Raw genomic sequence first — 23,612 nt, 5'->3', positions numbered from 1 at the left:
CCCCAACGAACCTTGTCTCACTTAAATCCTTCATCTATCGTAGCTACACCAGCACTTCTGCAACTGGAATTAGTGGAGGTCTATCAGAGTTAAGTGCTATGGACGAGACGGTGGAGAATTGCACATGTAAAGCTCACAATTAAGACCAAGGGAAAAACGTTTCTAAGGAATGCGTTTACCCTTCCCCCTGTTTTTCCACGTGAAAATCCCGGCTGCTCACGGGAACATCATTAATCACGCTGAATTGTTGGGTATGCATACATATGTAAAGCATAAACTCCTGAAGAGTTCTCCTGCAATTTAGCATTAATTAATGTCCACTTAGTATAAAATGTGACATCATATTTTAGGTCAGCACTTCATTGTTAATGTAAACTGCAAATATAGTGCACAGGAAAAAAATGGAGGATATGATTTTCCTGCAGTATCTCTTTGACATGTTTACATAAAATATAAAGCTAATATATCACTGGGCATCAGATTTTTTTTCAGCTGTGTCTTCTGTGCAACACACACAGCTCTGTCATCCTTGCAGGGCATCTCTTTCCACAGCAGAGTAAACTTTGTGAGAAATTGCTACCTGCAATTCAATAAAGTATATTTAAAATGTTTTCATTGCACCAAATATCAGCTGATACACCTCTTATTAGTATAAATGGCATAGATTAGTGTCAGGCATTTTCAACAGTGAAGAAATTACAGAAGCCTGCATGGCTCATTAGGCTCTTGTTGCATGTTAAAGAGGGCCAGACCTTATTAATAAGAGGAAAAGAGGGGAAAAAAGAGAGTATAATGGGAAAAGTATAAAACAGATTTTTAAAAAAAGAAAGTGCTCTGATTTGGAGAAAAATAAAAGCATCAATTAACCTCTTCCAGGCTCTGAACACTTTCTAAAGTCATCTTAGCTTTGTTTCTACAGGATATATAGATTACACGTGAAGATTTCAAGCAGAGAAAAACCACTCACCATAACACTGCACCACCAGGAAGGATTTTTGATGATTAAATGTGTTACGTTGTTTATGTGGGTCACAGCTTACATCCTGCTTCAGGAAAGCATCACTCTTTAAGTTAGGACATACACCCGCATTTGAGTTGAAGCTCTTGCTTATATCCCACTGAGGAGAATATAATTTAAGCATTTATTCCCAATTAAGTACATAGTGTAAGCACATTCTGAGGGGAAGAAGGACAGATTTAAAATACATTTGAGAGCTTATCATAATTTGGGACTCAATCCTACGGGTCCCGAACTTGCCGAGACTGACACCTCGGCACTTTGCACGCAGTCGGTTTTATCAGCTTCTTGTGGGCTGCGTGCGAGGAGCATCCAGGTATGTGCAGAAACGCAACTTTGTGAGACGGAGGCCGCAGTGCTTGCTGCTTCCCCTGCCGGCAGTGGGCAAGGGGCAGCTCTCGTTCACGCCTATGCTTTCTTTGCCTGCGATTTGCTCGGGTGCCAAAGATGGTCTTGCTGCTGGGTGTTGTTGCTTAGGAATGGGTGAAGGGGCTGTGGAAGAGCTCCTCACAGAAACGGTAGTCAAAAGCCTGCTCTCCTTGGGGCAGCGAAGGAGACCTTGCCTCCTCTTTGAAGCAACAAAACTCAGTCTTGCTCTTGATGCTGAGAGACCTTGAGCCTGTCGTACTGCTTCTTAAGCGCTCAGCAGTTGGCGTTGCAGAAGCAACGTGGCAGTGTCCAGTCACCTGCTGGTGTTGCACGAGTTGCAGAGAGTGATTTTCTGCTTCTTTAGTTGTTTTTATTTATTTATTTATTTCTGGGTTTGATTTGTTTCTCCGAGCCAGCTTGCTATTTATTGTCATGGCTGCCAGAACACACACATGTGTATGTCAGGCTTGTCCTAAGGAGGGAGTATGTGGCAGCCACCATTTTGGCAGAAAAGAGATAAATATAAATGAATCCAAAACCCATACTTATAGGCAAATTAAGCTAAATATGCAATTTTTCTAGTCTTTCTTCTCTGGGACTCACGTGCCCCATGATGTGAGCACAAATGGGAACGTGTTGTGCACCTTGGCCACAGAGGTCCAGGTTTTCAGCCACCGCATTAGTGGGGTGGAGCCGCTTCCAATTTGAAGCTTAAATCAGAGCTAAGTTAGTGAGTGACTTCCAATGCCAAGCACCACACATCAGCATATTGAGTTTTTTACAATTTTTTCCCTGTGTGATTAGCATTTTACTTGAGTCTGAGACATTAATCAATAAAAGCAATACCCTGTAAACAGAGTAAAATGAAAAAGCAAGTGCTGCATTTTAATAATATAAATAGAAGACTGTGTGGCATGAGGGGCCAAGGCAGAGCCTGCAATCTGAATACCATCAAAGGTAAAAGAATTGAAGGCAAAGGAAATTTTCAAGGCTGATTGCACACAGATGAAAAAAAGAAAGTAAAGGAAGATAAAATATTGAACACTGGTTAGTGTGGGGGATGTGTCTGAAATATTTTATTTCACTGTTTTTTAAAAATTTTGTCCTTGCTGCCGTCAATTTTAAGGGCAGAGAAGAAAAGAGAGGGGAGGGGGAACCCAGTCCTCAGACTCAATAAATTAAGTAGAACAACATAGAAAAATATTTCAAACATCGCCGCTAAAGCAGAGCCAAGTTCTTAATAGCAACTCCTTCACGGTTTTTGTTCTTTAAAGAACACTGTCGCAGTGGTTACTTAAAAAAAATAATTTAAAATTTATCTCATTGTATGTGGTACAAAATATGCTGGAAGCCTGAAAATAATAGCCAGCTGCTGTTCAGTGCTCTTCATCTACAGAGCTCAAGCGCTCTGGGAAGATGGCGAGTATTGGCTTTCGGGCAGAAAGCGCCAAGGCTGTACCGTGGTGCTGGTAAGGCTGGGGAGGAGGCCACTGTCTCCTTTCATGCTGCATTCAACAGGTCACACTGCCACCAAGCAAAACCATTTGATCTGTTTCCCAAAAGAGACCCCAAAAACCAGTGGCAGACTGTCAGTGCAGCATGGCCAGGCAGTTTAGCCACCAGGCCCAGAGCTGGAGGGCCATGGAGGAGGCTGGGCTGTCCCTCCGGCCAGCTCATGGCTCCACAGCTGACCGAGCTTCTAGTGAGCTGTCATCTGCCCCAGGGTAGCCTAGCCCATTGGGGTGGCACCCGAAACGTTTAAAACCATGATACCATGTAGTAGCATGATTGCATTGCCCATAGCTAAGCCATATGGCTTCACCAAGAACTTTTTTAAAAATTTTTTTCTCAGTGGCTGCTTACTTTACGCACTGCATTTCTTAGTGAGCCGAAGTTAACACTAACCTCATGTTTACTTCCTTATTTTTGCCCTCTTGCCTTCCCTTCCTCCCTCTCCCCATCCCTCGTATTCTCAGTGGTGTTACCACAACTTGGGGAACAGCTTTTATTCATGAACTGCTTTATTAATTAGCTTCTTCGAGAGCTGCAGCAATTAGCAGGGTGAGCTCTCGACATTTGTCTTCTGTAGGCCCCACACAAAGACTTGCCAGTTGGTTATGCTTTTTCTTTGCAGCGAAGGACTGGTTTTTGATTTAAGAAGAGATTTAGAATAAAAAAGGCAAGGAGAGAAAATTCTGAGCTGCATAAAGCCCCTAGGAGTCCCCTCTTAAAAGCAAAGGGTCAGCATGTCTGAATCACCTTCTGCTGCAGCCTCCAGAAGATGCTGCCCCAACGGTCAGTTGCTATCTGCCTTGCTCCTCCTCTCCTCACATGGATCTGGGACCATAATGCTTTCCTTCACAGCTGTAGCGGTGGCTTTTTTCCATAGGAGATAACCTAAATGGTTTGTAACTGTTTCTAATTTGTAGACTCCTAAAAATTTTCTAGTGGAGAAAGAGCGTCTTCTACAGCAACCCGAAGTTCCCAGACAGCAAGCTTTGTCTCCTTTAGTGAACTTTTTAGGAGCAACAAGTGGTCCCCAAGAAGTCTGCAGAAGATGATGTTAAAAGCCACCAAGCTAGAGAGGTAGCTTTGAAAAAGGCTCTTACTCTGGGTAGCTCTACCGTTTACTAAATGGAAAAGTGTATTGATTCCTCTCTTGGAAACAGAAGGAAGCAACCATGGGTCTTAGGGTGACTTGCTGATGGACTTCCTTCCCCCTCCTCTGCTTGCTCCAAGTTTTCCCTGTTCTTTAGAAAATGTTTGTGCTGCTCATTACTTACGCATGATCAAAATGTTTGCCACTACACAAAAATACTAATAAAAGGACACTGTAGACAATGCCTTGCCTACAAAAAGTGACACGCTATTAGTTTGATCCTACAACACGGGTGCGAGGATGCAGCTGCAATGTTCAGGCTGTAGGACTGAGGTAAAAAATAATAGCGGAGCAGATGTGTTTCCCTGCACAGCATGGAATAAAAAGAAACATCTGGCCCTTGGCCCCTAAAGGATATTTCTCGCAGAGAAGAGCAAATTAAGGGTGCATTGAAGATGTAGGGACGCAGCTAAAGGGAAGTGCTGCCTTAGTAACCACCTCTAACCCAGCTTCCAGCTTCTGATACATAATGCCATTTAAAATATAGGGCAAAAAACCCTGTCGTAAGAGACGTGCAACCGAGCACAGACACCAAAGTATCCACATAATATATGCTGCTATTTTGTCCAAACAAATCAGTAAACAAACAAAGGAAATATTTTTAAACACTAGACATACACCAGTTATATTGCTGCAGGATAAAACATGGGCTTTTTTTAAAATCTATTGAGTCATAAATCTCTGTATTTTCCTTTGTGTTTGATCTCATATATTACTTGGAGTTTCTACAATGATAACAAGGCATGCATTAAAAATATTTCTCTTATTGTTACATTTCAAGCACGTTTTCTGTTAGCTGCTTAGCTTCATCATGTATCATAGTCTGAATCTACAAATCAAGTATAATTAGACTTAGAGAACTGATTGGATTTCTAATTAAGCTACATTGGAAACAACAATGCACAATCAGTAAATATTCTGACTAGGTACATTTTAAAGAGCAACTCTTGGGCTTTTTGCTGATGACTAGACACCAGTGTCATTAAATTTGTTGGTGGCAAGCAAATTTTAAAGCTAAAATAGAGGCAATTAGTAAAGATCTTGAAATATTTAATCACGTTTGTCCAATTAGTGTGCAATTAGGCAATGGTGTGGCGTGGGACAAACATTCTGCTTCAGTGTTTGGTAGAGAAGGATCCCTTTGAAATTTTGCTATTTAGTTTATTGATATATAAAAAGGAAGTTATGGTTGTAATTTCCAATTTAAAAAAATACTGTGCAGATGGTCTGACTATATATTTAACAATGTTAAACAAAACTAAACAAGGGAAGCATGTTACCTGAAATTACACAGCTGTGATCAGTGAATAAGCTCCAGATCACATTAGATTACAGCTGTGGGCATCTTGATCACAGAAAGTGCCAGGTAGTTACGCTGGTAAAATCAAAGCTATGTAAGTTGGCCTGTCACGTCTCAAGATGACATGATTATTTTGTCCTTGACTGAAAATACACTTTTTTTCTCTGAGCTTCGCCTGGTTGTTTTGCATTCCTTCCATGAAGCCTTACGTTGGCAAGTTCATTGTGGAAAGTCAAGTGGTAGCTTTTCATGAATAAGCCACTTAAGTATTATCTTGACTTCGCTTCGACTTGGGGATCTGACTCCCTTTTTGGCAGATTTTAGGCTCTGTTTTCAAAATGATCGCAACCCTTACAAGTTGATTTGCAAAACTTCAGTATAACATTTTGGCCGGCACGTTGAAAGTGTTTGCTGTCGTGCATTTCAATGTGCAGCGCTGCACTGAAAGGGCATTCATGTTGGTATTTTATCGAATCGGTTCGCTCTGTGTGGCCACGTGCAGACAGTCAAGGAAACAGCGCCAGGGAACGTCCCCAGGTGCTGGAGCTCAATTTTGCAGATTGTTAAATTGTTAGAGCGGTCCCTGCCATGGTTTTGGCTTGGGTCAAGTACATCCCTGGACACAGCTCAGGTGTTAACGTAGCCAGGGACCGTTCCCAACAGGCATTTTGGGAGGAAAGGAGGATTAGGAGAATGGATGTGGGCCATCTTGTGCCAGCTGGCCTCCATGTCAAAGCACATTTAACCTTCTACCGTCAGTAGTCCCCGTGGGTTCACAAGGAGTGAATCCAAGGGAAGGTGTCTGACAGGACTCACTAGGGATGATGTGGACACCAGCCTGGACCCCTGACTTCTCCACTGCAGAGGCCATCTCATTTCCACCTCATATTCAATATGGACTAAGAAACAAGAAAAGACTTCCCCCAATAATCATAAAAGAAAGAAATTTGGCTTAGCTGTTGTTTGGATTTGATTGCCAGATATTTTATTATTTTTTTTCAGAGAAAAGAATACTAGGTGATCAAATTTCAAAATGTCTTTCTATGCATTTCTGATAAATGCTATCATTTCTGCAATGCTGCTCAGCCATTGCAGGTTTAAACATTGTCAACTTTACTTTAATGTCCGAGAAATTTTTGTTCGATTTCAGTATTGAAAAAAATGCTGAAATAAAGCAAATAATGCCTCCTAGCAATGCTATGCTTTTCTTTTTCTGTGATAGATACAGACCTAGAAATTCAAAGTAGACAGTTTTGTCTTGCAATGAGGTTGGTGCGTGCAAGAATTTTATGAACGTGGTTGTGTTCATTTCTTGAGCAACATTAAATCAAACCAAAATATTTTTGAACTGAAAAGAGAAATGATGCTAAGACAGCTATTGTATGGGAGAGACATGAAATGAGTAAAAAAGCAGATAATAGATAATTAAACAAACATTCATTTATTCCTTGCCCGTAGGCAAAAATTCACCTGGATTGAAGACTAGATTTTGACCCTTTGATATTCAAAGGTTAAAAGCAGGGTTTTTCGGGTTCACTACTTCCCACATATTCAGAAGGGTTCGCATCAGGTTTTCCTGGGTGCTTTCTCTCGAGCAGAAGAAAGGCCAGCGCTCTCCTGCGGGGCCAGGACTCCATCAGCCCTGCCATGCAACACGGGCATTGCTTTGAACCCCCTGCAAACCTGGCTGCGGGGGAGAGATCTGGAGTCCTGTTGTGAAGGGAACCTTGCGGTACGTGAACCACTCAAGCTTTTAATTATGACTAAGTTGCAAATAAGAATAATTGATAATAATAATAACATTTGTTGCTGTTGTATTTACAGACACATACATGATGTCCTTAATCATACTTTTTGGTTACGCTTATGTTTACAGGTATGCCCCGATTCACAGAAGAGTCAAGTTTCTATGGCTGTGACAAATAAGAGCTGCAGGTCTTCCATACGGTGTCAAACTGGCTGCCAAATCCTATACAGAAACAAGATGTGAAAGCAGTATTTCATGGCCTCTGCCTCACCACATCTTTGTTCAAGTTAGAGATCGGGAAACCAAATCAATAGGCTGAATGCCAGAAGACTGAATAGCCCGCTGCAGAGACAGCGTGAGAGAAGGTGTACCTCTTACAGTTAATGCCTTGTGAAAATCACACAGGCCCCCCCGTAGGGGTTAATCAAACATTTACTGCTCTGACTTCCGATGTTCTTTAGTCCCCAGAAGAAAACAGTACCTTCCACAGCTTTTCACATCTAGGAAAAAAGAATGAAACTGAATCTCTAGTTGTAGAAAGTTAGTAAGTCTAGCTTTAATCTGCACTTCAGTGTGAGTACTCATGTGTTTGTATGCAGGATTGTGTGCTGAACCTTCACAAACTGGGAGCTCAACCCTCAGGCATATGTGGTCATATATATTTGTACACACGCACATGAGTATCCATATATGTGTATACATACACTGTACATGTATAGGAATTGTGAGCTTCAAAAAGGAAAAGCATGTTTGGAAAATTCAGAAAAGGAAACCCCTGTTTACTTGATAATGGAAACAAAACCCGCACTTGAATAGTGATTCATACGCTGCTGTCAAAGCAAGCTCTGGGTGGATGCGCAGACCCGCAGGTTCTCTGTAGTCGCTGAATTCCTCCCAGTGTTGTCTTTATCAAAGAGGTAAACGTAGATTTGAAAAAATTGCTTTGATGTGCGAGACATCACAGAACAGCAGCTCCATTCATTGCAGACAGAGTCCATTATTTAAGTCTCTCAGGCAACTGTACAGATTCCCCACAAAGGGAAAAATAATGGGACTGTGGAAATACAACCTCCAACAATGTGTATTCTGCTGTCTTCTGGAGTCTTTCCCTCCAGTTTTTATGTCTTGATTCTGTGAAATGCTATTCGGCTTGGGCTCATGCACCGACAGCCTCGGATGGGCAGTCACTCCTGACCGAAGCACTACACGTGTTCCTGCCGGAATCCTCTGTCCCCAGCCACGAGGGTAAAGGGAGAGGCACAGAAGGCTCGTCACCTGCCTTTTGTCCTTGAGACTTCCGCTTGGTTCACCTTAGCTTTTGCTCCAGTGCTTGCCACACGTCTGGGGGCCGGTGGACTGGGACACACGCCCACTGCATCCTGCAGGGATGGGGCAGCTCTGGCATGATGCTAGCGGGGTGCTGTGGGCTGAGCTGGGCTCATCCCCGGGTCATCATCCCCCATGGAGGTGTTCATGTACGGGAATGGGAAAGGCAGGCGACAGCTGGGGGCAGAAGGGAAGGGGAAATGGAGCCACATCACCCCTAGAGCGGCAGGACTGCCTGCAGACCGGCTAGGTGACACTTTCCTATGACAGTAGGGGGGACATAGTTTCCCCACCTCCCCTCTGTACTGTCGTAAACCATGCGGATGTGTAGAAAGGGTCTATGAAATTAATTATACTGTGAGTGCTTGGTAACCAAATGAATTGTAAATTGTACATTATTAAAACAGCATCAGAGCACTGACTGATCTATTATTCTTTAGGGAAATGTAGGAAGATAAGAGCTTTATATGCTTTAGGGGTCTTTCCAGCCACCACAGCCAGCTTTGTAAGAAAAAATGTGGCAATATTTTGTTACTGTCTGAGTTGCAACTGACACAATACTGTATTGTTTATTTTTATTACATTGTCTCATATTTAATATATATGAGACAGTATACACTACCGGTGACATATACATGCCCAGTCCCCTTCTGCTTATCCTGTTTCAGATGATATTTGGGATTAATCACCCTCTTCTCTGTGTCAAAAAAAATCTGTAGGTACAGAAAATGAGATAAATTTTAAGAAGCGTGCCTTTTTGCACAAATCATGTAACTAGCAAGATGCACAGCTTTTGTTCGCCTGATCATTTTGCCTGCACATTGCTCCTTGCTGCCTACCTGTCTTTTAGCTTCTGAGAACTGTAAGAGGGCTTGCTGGGGAGCTGTATGTTCAGAAAAATCCTGTTAAATAATAACAGAGAAGAAAAAGACCATGGGTTTGCGTGTGCATGCATGTTTTTCTCCCTTTCTTCTACAATGCAGGCCCCCTTTCACATTCCTCCCATGCAGTATATCTGATATCCAGGAGACCTGGTTTTCGTGTGTCGCACTGGAATACTACAGACCAAAAACCACGTGCCCTTCCTCTTAGGGATGCTAGTTTTCTGTATGACTCCTTATACGCAGTTCTCCCCCCGCTACATGATGTAATGGTCCTTTTCACCCCTTGCCTCCGGCAGAAAGATGTGTTAAGCAGGGGTGTGTATGGAGAAAGGGAGAGCGGGTTTGTTTTTTTTCAATGCCCCTATTGAAGAAATGGAGGCGGTAGCTACTTCAGCATAGCTTTTCCCACAAGGTCTCCTTTATATTCCCTCCTTGAAGAAAGACGCATAAGAGCATGCCCTATCTGTGCAGCTGCTTGCCAGTGAAGACGAGAAACAGCTGGAGAAACATCCTCCTCCCTCCGGCTGGAGACACATCTCCCAACAAAGCTGCTCAAGGCAGAGACGCGTTGGTTTCTACAGCCACCACATCAGTGGTCCCATACCAATGGGCAAGCTTTGGGAGTTATTATACACTAGAGTAACCCTGAGTGTTTGTTTTCTGGTGCAGAGGACAAGCGGCAGCCAGTCGCATCCTCTTTCCTTCAGAGACAGTTTATCAGAAAAAAAAAAAGTTTTCCTCCGACTGCAAGACCTAGATGGGCATTCAGCACAACTCACAATTCAAATAGTCAAAGAAATTATTGCAATTTGAGTGAAGATTCACTTGAAGTAGTCCAGAGAATTTCAGGACTCGGTCTCCCCTCTATTCAGGCACTAGAGACAATGACATTTCCCTGTCTATGATATTTCCACAATGAAGCAGAGCATCTTGTCTTGTTTTCAAATTTTTCAAGATAAAGAGGAGAATTTCTATTTTAGAGAATTTGCCTTCTTCGGAACAACTGTCCTGACTCTATTTAACGGCACAAAACGTGGGGCTGCCTTTCTCGTCATCCATCGGCCCCGCAGGAGTCACCGGCGTCTTTTGTGCTGCGGTGCCTCCCGCTCCCCGGGCAGCCCTCTGCCAGGAGGTGCACTGCCTCCTGAAATTCAAAAGAGGGCAGCATTTTACTTAGGCTGCTGGAAAGGAAGGGGAAGACTCCCAAGCGTGTGGAAGAGCGCGTCGGCAAGTGAAAATTCACCAGTTAAAAAATACACACCTCATATTCTGAGAGGTTACGTTTGATGGAAGAAATGCGATGTTCCTTGGACTTTATATTAAAAAAAAAAACAAAACAAAACAGCTCTTAATTGATTGGCGTATTAATGAATGCACCCTATCTATGTTCAAGGAATTCTTTGCGTAGTCTGTCGTGCCGCTGTAACGGTCTCCTCAGAACGCCACGATGACTTTGCCACCAACTTTTGACTGCAATAGCCAACTAATAATAGGCTGATGCCTCATGGATAAATACCCTATGTGAATGAAGTGTTAAACAGTGTCTGAGGTAATTAGAGAATCCGCTTCTCTCTTGTTAAAGTCCTGATCCAATGAAATTCTTCAAACTAAGCCTAAAATGTTACTAGGCTGGTTTTTTTGATTACTTAAGTGTCTGCCTTAAAAACTGGCAAAGCCCATCCAAAGCAAAGAGTGAGAGCTTTGTGGAGTAACCCTAAAATATTTGTCATCTAGTGTGAAATAATCAAGCATGCCAAGAAAGATCAAAATGCTCATTTTAATCCAGAAGCTTGTGCTCAAGAGTATGCTCCTTTCAGCTGACCGTGACTTACCTTCTGTTTGTGAAGAGTCCATCCAACGTTTGCTTTTCTCGAACAGCAGCATAGCATTGACTTTTACAAGGCAATTCTAAGGAACAAGATGTATGTAAAGAACACGCTGGATAGTAAAAAAAAATTAGAGGGCACCCAAGCATAATACAACACTTTTTAGTTTACCCCCGACTCAACATTTGGTGCAATGTTACCCTCCTGAAATAACCGTACTGTCAGCACCGTCCCTGCCGCCTTCAGCCAGGTTGCCTGAATCACTGACGAGCCCAGGACAGGGCAAATACCCATTTTCCTTCTCTGTTTGCATCTAACAAATAACAGATGTTGCAGTATTGAAGACGCACACCTGATGTGACTAACACAGGATTTCTAAAATATTTGCCCTAAGATGACAGCCACCCCGCTATTAAGCATTTACTTAATGAAACCTGTACATGGGGAAATGTTGAGGTTGCAGCAATTCTGCTCGGGAAGGAGCAAGCTGCTTGAAATAAAGGTTTCTTCTGTGATCTCGAGCTAAAACTGCTTTACCAGAAGGATGCAGCCCCAAGCTTGAGGACACTTGCTTCCTACCCACCTTAAATACCCGCTAAAGGTTCCCTGAAGCAGCCTGTTGAACCCAGGACTCGGCGCCACTCTCCCCACAGTCGCTCGCCCTGTTTTTTCCTTGGGTAGCAGCCCCTGCCGTGTGGCTGTCCACACGGTCCCCGAGATGTGCCAGCCGAACCCTTTCGCGTCGGCCGGAGGGAGTCTGGCACGGCATCTCCAAGTGAACCTGCCAGGAAGCAGGGTCAGCCCTTTGCAAATAAACCCTGCCTGATCTGAGTAACACAAATGGACGCCCGGAAGATTAATTCATGCCCTGTAATAATACAACTACTGTTTGCACAAACCAGTGGCATGCAGTAGTTTCTTATTAAAATGCTCAGGATACGCATTAAGATCTCACTGAACAGAGTAGGGCTTAAGGACGGGAGAGAATGCAAAATTTCCTTGCTTACAATTTGCTACTCTTTCATCAGATTTGATATAAAGCCACGAGCAGTGTTGTAAATGGACCAATGAGTTGTCTAATTGTCTAGAACACCCTCACGTAATTTATACCGTCTCTTAATTTCTGTTTTGTAACCTCCATAGCTGTCTTCAGTGAATCATAGCATATATCTCTACTCTGAGAGCATACCAGGGTATGATTTTTCCCTTTGTTTCCCACTTTCTCATAATGGAAACGTGCAAATTTCAGCAAGGTATGTACCTACTGCATTAATCCTTTCTAATGTGATTCCAGTCGGCCCTTCAAAAGTAGAAACCAAAAGATTATTTTTACTGTTTCCATTCTCTATAGCGGCAGACAGTTTTCCTGCTGGAAGGATATCCACCTAACGCTGTACACACATAGATGAATATACGTTCGAACCATAGATACATATCAATACAACACACATCACAGACTGGAAATACGTTGCTGAAATTAACTGCGTTACAGAGAATAGACGTGTAGACAAAACTGCTGAGGTGCTCGACTCTCTCTATTCCAAGGTGCCTTAACACTCCCCGCAAAGCTGCCATCCCTTTGTAATGCAGTCCTGAGGTACTTAATCTGCCTTCTCTGTTCCACCGATGTAAATCAGCAGCAGAGCTGGCTGTGGAGGAGTGGAGGAGCCGGGGGATAACTGGCCTGGTGGGTCACTTCTCTGTAGCCGCGTGTGCAGTGGGTCTGCTCACCAAATCTTTAGCACCCATATTTTCTCGGGCTCTTTTCCAGCGGGGAGTTAGAAAGCGAGAAACAACAGAACTGGTTTAATGCACCAGGTAAATCAGACCAGCTCATTGTGAAACCTATCACCGCACATGATTGTTATGATAATAAACGCGGGTGAGCTCTGGTTATTACATGCACAGCCCTGTACTAACTGCTCCCTACCGCTCACCCGTCCTCTCACTTTAGCAACACCCCACACACCTGTTCAAATAATATTACTATTACCTTGTGTTGACACCACATCCACCCTTTCCTTTCATATAATAAGAGCTCCTGGTGAACTGTAAATGGAAAGCTTGCGGTAGCAGAAGCTGATTGTTTACCTGTCTCCAGTTTGTTGCCACAGATACTTGGTCGGGAGAAGGGAACAAAGATCAGTTTGACATCCTTGTTAAGCAGGATTTGCCCCCCACCTTACCCACAAAAGGTTACGAGTTGCTATTCAAGCCTGAGCTCCGCAGGTGTGCCATCACACCTGTCTGAAAGAAAACAAAATACAGTTTGTTTCAATATGGCTATTGCCCCAGCAAAATAAAGAAGACCTTGCCCTGCACCACAGGCACAAAGCATTTGCTTTAATATTTCAATGAATCCAAGCAAACACAGACTGATATGTCTGTTTATATTTAGCGTTCAAGCTGAACATGAACATGAAGCGATTGATGGCAGTGAGCATCCGACCCTGCCGTTCCCACTAAACTCTTGGCCAAACTCGCCTCAAAACCCATCTTGAGACAGGAAAGAGGATTTTATAACTCCCAAACCCTCTGAGATGAACAGGAGACTGAGTCCAAAGCCAAGCTGGGGACAGGTTTGGCCTCACGTTTTATTTCCTTCACTGTTTAGCCCTGCCGGGGCTGCTGCTATTGAGTCGCATGTAACTCTTCACATAGAGAGTTGTCGTGGTTTGGGAATAAGGGAAAGTTAAATGCTGCCAGCCCTGGTGCCGATCTGCTTGGTCGAAGGCTGCGCCCAACTTCTCACGCCAGTGACAAGAGTGTCGGTCCGGAGTAAATAGCTAAAAAATGGTAAAACCTAGCTCCCAACTGAGGCATTGGTAAGGCATAACGGGATTTTGTCTGGGCAGAGCAGTGCACTACAGAGCCCTAAATGTACCCATTCATTTATGTGAATTTGCCATTTGACATCTGCTGAAGGTGATGGAAAGACTTCGGTGGGCATTTGATCAAAAGCTGAGTCACTGGAGTTTCCAACTCTCTAGGTAGAAGCATTTTTCACCAAAAAGCGCCAACAAGAACAATTTGCCCGTTTTCCAGCTAAAGCAGTGCTCTATTTCTATTGCTTTATATTCTTATTAAAAGCCTTATCTATGGCTGCTTCCATTATGGTTTAAACAGCATTGTCAGCTGTAAGAAGGTGTCCCTGCATTTAGAATAGGAAGCGTGGTAAATGCTTAGCACCAGCTGGTTGGGAAAGAGTTTGTATACTGGGCTGCAACTTATGTAGAGAAACGTCCTTGAGGCAGGGAGCATATTTTATTTATTGTTTTATTTATTGCATATGTCAGGTAAATGGAATCCCAAATTATGAAGATGCAAAACACAGTGTGGGTATTTATCAGCACTGAATGTTTTTATGTGCTCCAAAACAACTTGGGGTTTCCCAGCTGACTGCGAGCAGCTTGCTGGTTTTGAAGATCTAGCACCTTTGGAACTGAAGGGACATGCTGAATTTTAAGCACTTGGAAAGAGAATTAATTGCACGGACAGCAACATTTTACCTTTTTTTTTTGTATGCTCATCAATAGCAAATGATGAAGCCTCTGGGGGATATTAACACAAGTAAACTAAACACAGGAGTGGGACTGTTTAAACAAGGTGAGACAAAAGCCTTCATACTACAAGCAAATGACTTTGATAGCAATTTTTTTACGTTTCCACCTCTATTGTTGCAGATGTCTCCATTTAAATAGGAACTTTATCTTTCTCGGCCCAGGTTCTCCTCCTCCATTAGCCTGCACCGAGGTTGCGGGCCCTCTTATCTCGTGGGCTACTCCGCAAGGGCCTAGGAGCTCGCTGGGTTCCCCTTGCAGCTTCCTACTGAGGTGGGGATATAACTTCTTACCGGCTCCCCCACCCTCTGGGAATAGAAAAGGATTTTCCCTGGCTAATAGCTGCAGAGACGGAAAGTCATCCGTGTGCATGCCCTCGCTTCCATGTGCCCCGCACCTTCCCACCTGCCCCTGGCTGCGCTCGCTACAGGGCATGGAGCGCCCATAGATGCACCCCATAAAAAGCCCAAACCACCAAAAAACCCCCTGCTGGCGCTTGAAGCCCTGGGGCAGCTCACAAGCTCCTGGTATATTAGCTCCTACTTACCTGGAGAGCCTGTCCTGCACACAGACCAAGGCACGGCTTCCTCATTAAAGCCGGAGAAGGCAATGCCTTTTCCACCACTGCTCCCCCAGCGCTGCGATGCTCCTGCCGGGATCCCCCGGCCCCTGGACAGACACAGCAGAAGGCAAGGGGAAACGCTTGGCCCATGGCACCCTGTTCTCCTGCCCCTCTGAGGCCAGGCGCTGCTGCCCTCCCAAGCCCTCCCGAGGATTTATTACGTGCACCGCAGCCCACATAACACACCCCGTTTCTGGCCCTGCGTGTTTCCAGGGCTGGTGGAGAAGGTAGAGGGGAGCAGAGGAAGCAGTCTTAAAACCTGATCCAAAATGAATGCACATTACAGTCTCGTTCATTTGAACTGTTCTTTCCCATTCCCACATTTTCATGGGGATTCTTCTAAACTGCTGAAAAGGCTAAGCAATGTTAATTTTGAAATACTCTAAATAAGATATAGATGCCAGACTGCTATAAATATTGACACCGGCATCTCTGAATTAAGAGATAGCCTGTTGAATAAATAATACATATTTAAAAATGTCTGAATAGGAACTTACAGGATAAACTGTAACAGCTTCAAAGGAGCCATTGATCTATGGAGTACATAATATGCATGTTAAAAATTGTTGGAACATTTATTTACATGACACACGGCTCACAGGAAGCCATTATGGTCCTTAAGTAAATTATACATGTTGTGAAAATTGTCAAAGTGCTTCTTTTACCAGAAACGAGTGTACGCTGTCAGTTGATAAACACATTATCTTTGGGAAAAAAAAAATAAATAAAAGGCAAGCAAACCCAAGGCTAAAAGAAGGTTAAAACAGAAAAAAAAAAAAAGAGTAATAAAAAGGAATAAAATAAAAACCAACCCTCAAAGTACCATGTCAAAGCATGTTCCATGCCCATCAAAGGAAGAAAAGCCCAAACTGCCCTGCCCCGTATCCCGCTCAGCGCTGCTGTCACACTTCGCACAGGGAGGGCTGCGTGCCCAGGGCTCTTGCGGAGGGGCTGCTCCTGCCTCTGCCTGACAAAGTCCTGGGCGCCAGCGCTTACTCCCTACGGGCCAAGAAGTGACAAACGGGGACTAATTCGTTCCAGCCACCACTCAGTCCTCTACTTTGAAACAAGCTGCCAGAGGAGCGCTCTGCCTCCCCGGCCCGTGGCCCTCTGAGTGTGGTGGGGGACAGCGTGGGTACCGCGTCCCACCGGCACTGTCTTCAGCTGGGGGCACGGGGAGGTGCTTTTTATGGCTGTTCTCACCGGTCCTCAACTGCGTCAGCACAGCTGAGCGCGGGCTGCAAACGGTCTTGCCTCCCCTCGCGTATACCTTCAAGGGGGGCAAAACAGGGGGGCGAACATTACCTTGCGGTACTCAGCACGCCCGGCAGCCGGGCCCACCGCTCACCAGCATCTTTCTGATGACTTCAGCTTTGTGTTTGTGCCCGAGCGCAGCACTCGGCAGGGCTCACACCGCTCCTTCCCCAGTGCTCAATGGGCGACACGGCTCTTTCCTGGCAGATGTTTTGCCAAGGAGGAAGGATGCCAACTTAGAAAATCCCCACTCCTGTCCATGTTGCCGTGATCACAGCCACAAGCAGTCTGTGCCATAGCTTGGCCCCTGCAAATTTTTTTTCTTTTTCCAGGCCGTGAAGAGGGAAAAGGGTTTTTCTCCAGGAGGCATGGCCAGGACGTGGTGCGGGAGAGACGGGCTCTGGCTGCTGGGGCTCGGCTGGCAGCTGCCCACAGCCCAGCTCCCCCCAGTGCTGTGCAGCCCTGGGGCGCCTGGTCCCCAGCTCGGCTCAGATGCTCTCCGAGGGCCGGTCTGGGTGTTTGGGAAAGCAGGCTCTCCCGGTCGGCACCGCACACACGTTTTCTCCTACATGGGAATTAAGAGGAAAGGATGGATTTTCTAATGCAAGAGAGCAAGCAGTTGTACGGGGGGAATATATTTAGCCTGTGTTTTCAGATCACATGTTCTGGGACTGGAGAGCAAAGCGTTTTCAATGCTGTTTTGGAAGCACGCTATTTAGCGTTGCAAGCCCTACTATTGGAGAAGCCAGTAAATTGCGTCGCATCTATAACAATTACTTGAATTGCTTGCACCGTGGTTTCTTCTTTCCAACTGCAAAGGTTTTACAAAAACGTGACTTTGACAGCTACAAAAGCATTGAAAATACAAATAGTAGTAAAGTGCTGTTCTGCATTTGCATAAACCTGTTTATCCTATACATGGTTTATTCATTAACTCTCAGAACAACCTGCAGGACAGCTATGGCATTCCTTATGACCGCTTCGCTCGTGGCTGAAAACACAACTGCTTAAAAGCAACGCTATATGGTTTAGAAAGTGAAAATAAATGCCATTCCTGTGTGAAACAGCAGGGCAAAAGGTAGCTGTCAGCGCAAGAGCTCGAATTTGGCTTTTAGGGGGAATGAACATCTCCCGTCATTTGGAAATTCCAGAGGGGAATCTCGGCATCTGCGAGGACTGGGACCTCCACACCGCAGCTCACCAAAGCACGCACGCAGCGTTAGCAGGGTCTACCGCTGTGCTCTGCAGACAGCATACTAGTTGGGGACAGAAAAGACCTAGATCCCTCATCTGCTCCTCCTCGAGACCATTTTCTAGTCCTTTACAACCTCAGCGTCCCAAGTAAGAGTCCTCGCAGGCTCTACTAGCAATGTGCTCCCCCATCGGCTCCTCCCTAGGAAGGCTTTCCTGCTAATCACCCCATCTTTCCCTATGCTTCCTTTCTTACCCAAAACATAATCCCCATAACAAAGATGAAGTAAAAAACGTGAATGCATTTCGCCTGCTTCATCTCCCTGCTTCTACAGGGATGAGTACATGCTCCCACTGGTAGATTACAAATGGAAAACTGGAAGTTTGTTTGACAGCCGGTGACTTGCTCAAGGTCACAAAAGAGCCTCAGTAGCAGAGCTGGGAACAGAATTTAGTATCCTAATTCCTAATCTGGCAGCCTCACCACAACTCTCATCACGCAATCAAAAAGTTCCTTTTAAGGAATGCTTTTGTGACTAAGAGAAAATCCAAGGCAGTAGAAGAAAGAGTCCTTTTAATTTGCCTTTGTTCAAACATTTACGCCTTTTGCTATACGGAAAACATGATTTAAACAAGATATAGGATTAAAATATGATGAAAGACTCTAAAATCTTTGAAAAACAAAAATAAGTACAGCTGTATTTAGGACTGTACTGATTCCAGCCATTAGGAAGCGAGCGATTAGATATTCCTTGCTTACAGTTTTGTACATAGCGTCAGCAATAAATCAAGACCAGCATCTACTATGCCCTGATATGAGCTTTTTGAGTGTTAAATGCAGGCTTTCACATTTGTCAAGAACACTGTATAACAGGAAAAATTTTCACAGCTCTTTAGTAAGACTTAGTTTTCTAAAGGTTCTGACTTTCTTTTAAAAAGCAAAACCAAATCCTGAAGCCGTTAAACTCGATGAGAGATCGCCCTGACCTGAAACAATCCAGGGTTTGGTGCGCTCTCCCTTGAAAAGTAGTTCAGTGAATTACCAGCTCTCCCAGGATATTCCAGCTTTGATACGTAGAAACTCTACAAGGGAGTTTCATATTTTAAGACAGCACCTTTTGCTTGCTTCCTCTTCTGTAACAGAATACCGTAATTTGGCAACAGCAGGTAGAAACAAAACGAGGGTATTGAGAACTAATGTTACTGAAAAGCTGTATACAAAATAATCTGAGCTATACAAGCTAAAGTAAGTGGAGGACTACAAATATTAATAGGATAAACAGAGAAAAAGAACATAAATTTAAACCATTCCTCTGGAAAAAATGTTGCTTTTCTTTTTTCAAGCACAGTAAGAATTCCCAAACTGCAGTAAAAAAAACCCTATTGATAGCATTCTTACTGTCATTGAATTAGCTGGAGACGCAGGATGAGAGGTTCATGACTTGATTTTATGAGAACATGTATTTTGCTCATTAAACTACTATTATTATAACATCCAAGCTGGGGGAAAAGCAGCCAGGGACCCGCTCCCCATCCCTTGAGTCAGGGCTCAGCCTGTGAAATGCCCCTGCCTTTAATGCGTTTGCAGTGACAGGAGGCCTTATGTTTGCAGATGTGTTAGCCACTTTTTGATTTGATCTTTACGCAATTATTTTGATTAAGAGAATGTTCATCTTGTTGACATTATCACTGTAGTCAATAGCTAATGACCCCAGTAGTTAATTTCCTTATAAATATTTAACTTAATAGAAGTCGTCCCTTGGGTTATAGTACTTTTGACACTTGTATAATCTGAAACAAATCCTCTCTTTTTTCGTCAAACAGAGCATGTTACACACACAGTTGGCTAGCTATTTACAAAGCACCCAATTAAATCCTACTTAATTCTCCCACTCTGAAAATCCCGTTTCACTAGTGTGCAGGCTACTGATCACACAAAATGAGCATCTTTCACTCAGCCTGGACATGAGTTTACAGTCTGTAAGACTTGATTGTACAAAAGCCTGCTGTAAAATGAATTCACCCGTCAAATGGTACATACAAAAAAAAAAAGTGAAGACAATGTGCAAATTCAGAGGATTGAAGAAATAAGCTGAAGAATCACAGTTAAAGACAGGTAAATCTAGTTTAATGTTCACATGTAGTAGTTACACATCACAGAGATTAAACAGGATTTTTAACTGTAACATAGCTGCAGTGAAATGAAAGTCATTTTGTACTAGAAAAATAATCTTGACGCAGTTATCTGATTTTTGGTCTACTTAAATTCATTTTAAGATGAATTTACATCACCGATCATGACGACTTTACCCATGTGCCCTTCTGCAGTTCAGTATTAATACTCTTTGGACGAAGGAAACAGCAACTGTTTTTGTTAATGATTTGCCCTTTGGTTGCAAGCAGAGAACTGTTTTCACTTTTTAAGCAATTAATAGGCTGTAGGAACGCAAGTTTGCAATAAAGCCTTTTGCTGCTAAATGAAGTTCCAGAACAAATTTCTTGATCTGATGCAACAGCAGATTTTAAGAAAAAAAGCTGATTATAAAGATCTAAAGCATCGCCCCCATAATGCAAAAACTAGATAGAATTTTGCTTTTCTATTCTTGGTAAAAAACCACTACATCTTACTGCTACTTTTATAGAATGCACTAAAAACCCCTGTGCCTACATGACAAAAGTGTAGTCTCAAAATGTATAATACACTTACAAACATTTTAAGTCTAGATTGAGGAAAACACATTTGTATGGACTCCAAACAAGTTTATTTGCAATTAGACATCTCATGCAATCATGCAGGACCACTAGCTATAGCTTTAACTTCCGCATCTAAAGGACATTTGGGGACAAAAAAAGAGCCCTAAACATTCAAGATATTTCCATATTAGCAGCTCCGTACTTGAGCTGTGGTATTCTAGAGATATTCCCACAGATTTAAAAAACACATACACACCTTTATAATATTTACAAAAAAATATTTAATTAAAAATATTTTATAATTACAGTAGTCTATTAAAGCATATACTTTTCTCACACTTATAGAACATCTCTATATATACACAGTATGAAATGTCACTCATTTATCTATACAATATGTAACATTCCTGCAGGGAGAAGAAAGTTCCCTGGGCCCCAATAAAATCCATCTATTTTAAACAATAGATGTCAAATATATCTACAAATGCTCTGGTAGATTAGTAAAGCTTCAAGGTTCAGCTGCTCGGTCCCCTTTATAAGAGTTATAACGCTTCTAAAAAGTCTGGTTTAGGCTCGGGGTCCTCTATCCCGGGGGAAGGGGGGGGGGGGAAGAGAGAGAGAGAGAGTCGCAACTTTTCCTGCTCCGAGTCCGACAACCTCCTGCCACCGCGGGACACACCGCTCACATCTGGTCGGAAGAGAAGAGACGGGGAGGAGGACGGAGGGGGGGAAACAGGGAAAGGGAAAAGGCGGGGGGGACCGCTACGGACGTGCAAAACGGTGAAAAGGCTGGCTCTGCCGGGATGAAGCATGGGAACCGCTCGGGGGCGGGAGGAGGAGGTGGTGGGGGGGTGGTGGTGGTGTTGGATGGCTCCTTCCTCCGGTGCGGCGGGGCCGGGCTGGGTGTCCCCGTCCCCCCCCCTCCCCGCCGCCTTCCCCGCCCCGCCGCCCCCCGCGGTGCCTCTGCGCGGCGCGGCGCCGCCGCACACCTGTGGGAAGAGGAATGAATAGAGGGGGTGTGTGAACCGCTCCGCTCCAGACCGACTGGCGCCACCAACAAAACACAAGACATGCTTGATCAACAACCCAAAACAAACCAGGTCAAACAACAACCGCAGCTCCCAGGGCTGGGGCAAGGCGGAGGGATGCGCAGCTGCACGCCGCAGCCAGAAGCGCTTCGGGGAGGGAGAAGAGGTGGGGGGGGGGGGGGGAAGTGTTCAACAAAAAGGGAAAAAACACCACCCACCCGGTAATTAAAGAAAATAAAATAACCACCCGGTAATTAAAAATAAAACCCCAAAGCCGCCTGCAAATATTTCTCGCCGGGCTCAGGTCGTCCCCCGTCTCCACCCCCCCCCGACTTCGGCAGGTTTTCCCGGCGGGAGGCGGTGCGGCGCCGCCGAGCCCGGGGCTACGCTTCCCCGCCCTCCCCCCCGCCCCGAACCTCCAGCCCCCGGCCCCGGACGCCCGGCACTCACCTGGGGAGCGGCGGTCAGCGGCAGAGGATGCTGTCCCCCGGCTTGTTAACAGAGCCAGCCTGCGCAGCAACCAAGACACGGCAAGTTAGAGATGGAAGGAGAAAAAAGGGCATGGGAGATGTCCCCCCCCCCCCCAGTTTCCCACATCCCCCCCACCCTCCGCGCACCGGGCACTGCCACAGCCCTGCCGGGGAGCGCTGACGGGAGCCCCCGGCTGCCGGGGGTGATCGGAGGAGAGGGGGCCGCAGCAGCGGTCCCGGCAGGCTGGCGCCCGGACCGGCACCCCCGGGTGCGAACAGGGGGGCGCCCCGGGGGCACGACGCTCCCCGCGCCTCGGCTGCAAGCGCCGCCGGGCTGCCACCGGAGGTCCCGCGGTGGGGAGACGCTCCCCGTTCAACACGCCCCCCCCCCCCCCAAAAAAAAATTAGGCTGCGTTGAAGGCGTTAGACATGGAGAGCCGCCAAACCCGCTCATACTCGCTCCGCAGAGGGCTGGGAAGCGGAGGAGCGGCGCGTCTGCTCCCGTGTGTGCAAACACGCTGATTACAGCTACTCCCTCGAGAGGCTGTAATTACACGGTAAACACCGCGCGGATGCCCGCCCGCACCGAGGGGATGCCGGCACCCACCGCGCACCGCCAGGGGCCTTTCTCCGCCCGCCCGCCCCGTCCCCCTCCGGTGGGCTGCGGCCCCTCGGCAGAGCCACGGGGCCGGCGGCGGCGAGGCATCACCGGGATGATGACCGCCGGTCCCCGCCTCCCCGTTCCGGTGCCCAAAGCGCGGGCTGGCGAGGCACGCACCTCTTACCGGGTCAGTGTTGAGGGCTGTCAGCGGGGTCCTGGGGGTGCCCGCCGGACAGCTGCCCGGGTGCAGGGCGGGCGGCGGCGGCTGCTGCTGCCGGAGCAGCGCCGGGTGCGTCTCCAGAGCCAGCTGCAGGTCGAGAATGTAGTCGATGACATGCTGCAGGATCTCCACTTTGCTGACCCTCTTGTTGGGCGGGATGGTGGGCACCAGCTTCCTCAGCCGGCTGTAACAGTCATTCATATCGCACTGCAGGCACAGCGCCGCCGGCTCCTCGCCCGACGGCGGGCCCCCCTTGCAGCCGCTGTGCTCGGCCAGGCACCGCAGGGCTGGGTGTCCCCCCCCGCCGCCGCCGCCCGCCACGCCGGGCTGCGCCTTGCGGCTGGGGTGCCGGACGGGACTCACGGCTTTCATGCTGCTGCCGCAAGAAGGGAGCAGACCTCCCTTCTCTACCAGCGCTGCTGCTGCTGCTGCCGCCGCCGCCTCCCGCGACCTCGGGCAGCCGCGCACGCACCGCCCGCAACGGAAGCGGGGCACGGCCGCAGCCTCGCTGGCGTTTACCGGCGGCCCCCGCGACAACAGTAGCGCGGCGGCACCGCCAACCCAACCTCTCCCTCCCCAACTGCTCGGCAACAACCGCGCTCGCCTCTACAGCCGCCGCTGTCCGCGCCGCCCCCTTTATACGGCGGGGCGCGGGCGGGGCGCGGCGGGCGGCGCCGGAGGGGGCGGGGGCGCCGCGGCGGCGGCAGCGGCGGCGGGGCAAGGCGAGCGCGGTGCGAGGCGGGGAGCGGGTGGGGGCGCCGCCGCGCCGCGCCGCAGCCAATCAGGGAGCCGCGTCCCCCCTCTCGGAACGCGGCGCCGGCCAATGACGGCGGGGCTGTGAAG

At 46.4% G+C, this 23,612-nt stretch overlaps 1 protein-coding gene across 2 annotated transcripts; it reads right to left on the bottom strand.

The window, feature by feature from the left end:
* Positions 1 to 21,386: 21,386 nt before the first annotated feature.
* Positions 21,387 to 23,362, bottom strand: ID4 (inhibitor of DNA binding 4). 2 transcript variants are annotated; one of them, XM_054193502.1, is made up of 3 exons: positions 22,727 to 23,362; positions 21,929 to 21,987; positions 21,387 to 21,439 (listed from the first exon to the last, which is right to left on the bottom strand). In XM_054193502.1, exons 1-2 carry the CDS (start codon positions 23,139 to 23,141, stop codon positions 21,974 to 21,976), a joined length of 429 nt encoding a protein of 142 aa, XP_054049477.1. In that variant the 5' UTR covers positions 23,142 to 23,362; the 3' UTR covers positions 21,387 to 21,439; positions 21,929 to 21,973. The 2 variants fall into 2 exon arrangements, with proteins under 2 accessions (XP_054049477.1, XP_054049476.1); XM_054193501.1 differs by having other exon boundaries at positions 21,402 to 21,439; positions 22,734 to 23,362.
* Positions 23,363 to 23,612: the final 250 nt, after the last annotated feature.

Source organism: Rissa tridactyla, chromosome 2 (genome assembly GCF_028500815.1).
Source record: "Rissa tridactyla isolate bRisTri1 chromosome 2, bRisTri1.patW.cur.20221130, whole genome shotgun sequence".
NCBI lineage: Eukaryota > Metazoa > Chordata > Aves > Charadriiformes > Laridae > Rissa > Rissa tridactyla.
The sequence above is the reverse complement of the archived record's forward strand: the minus strand, read 5'-3'. Positions and strand labels throughout refer to the sequence as shown.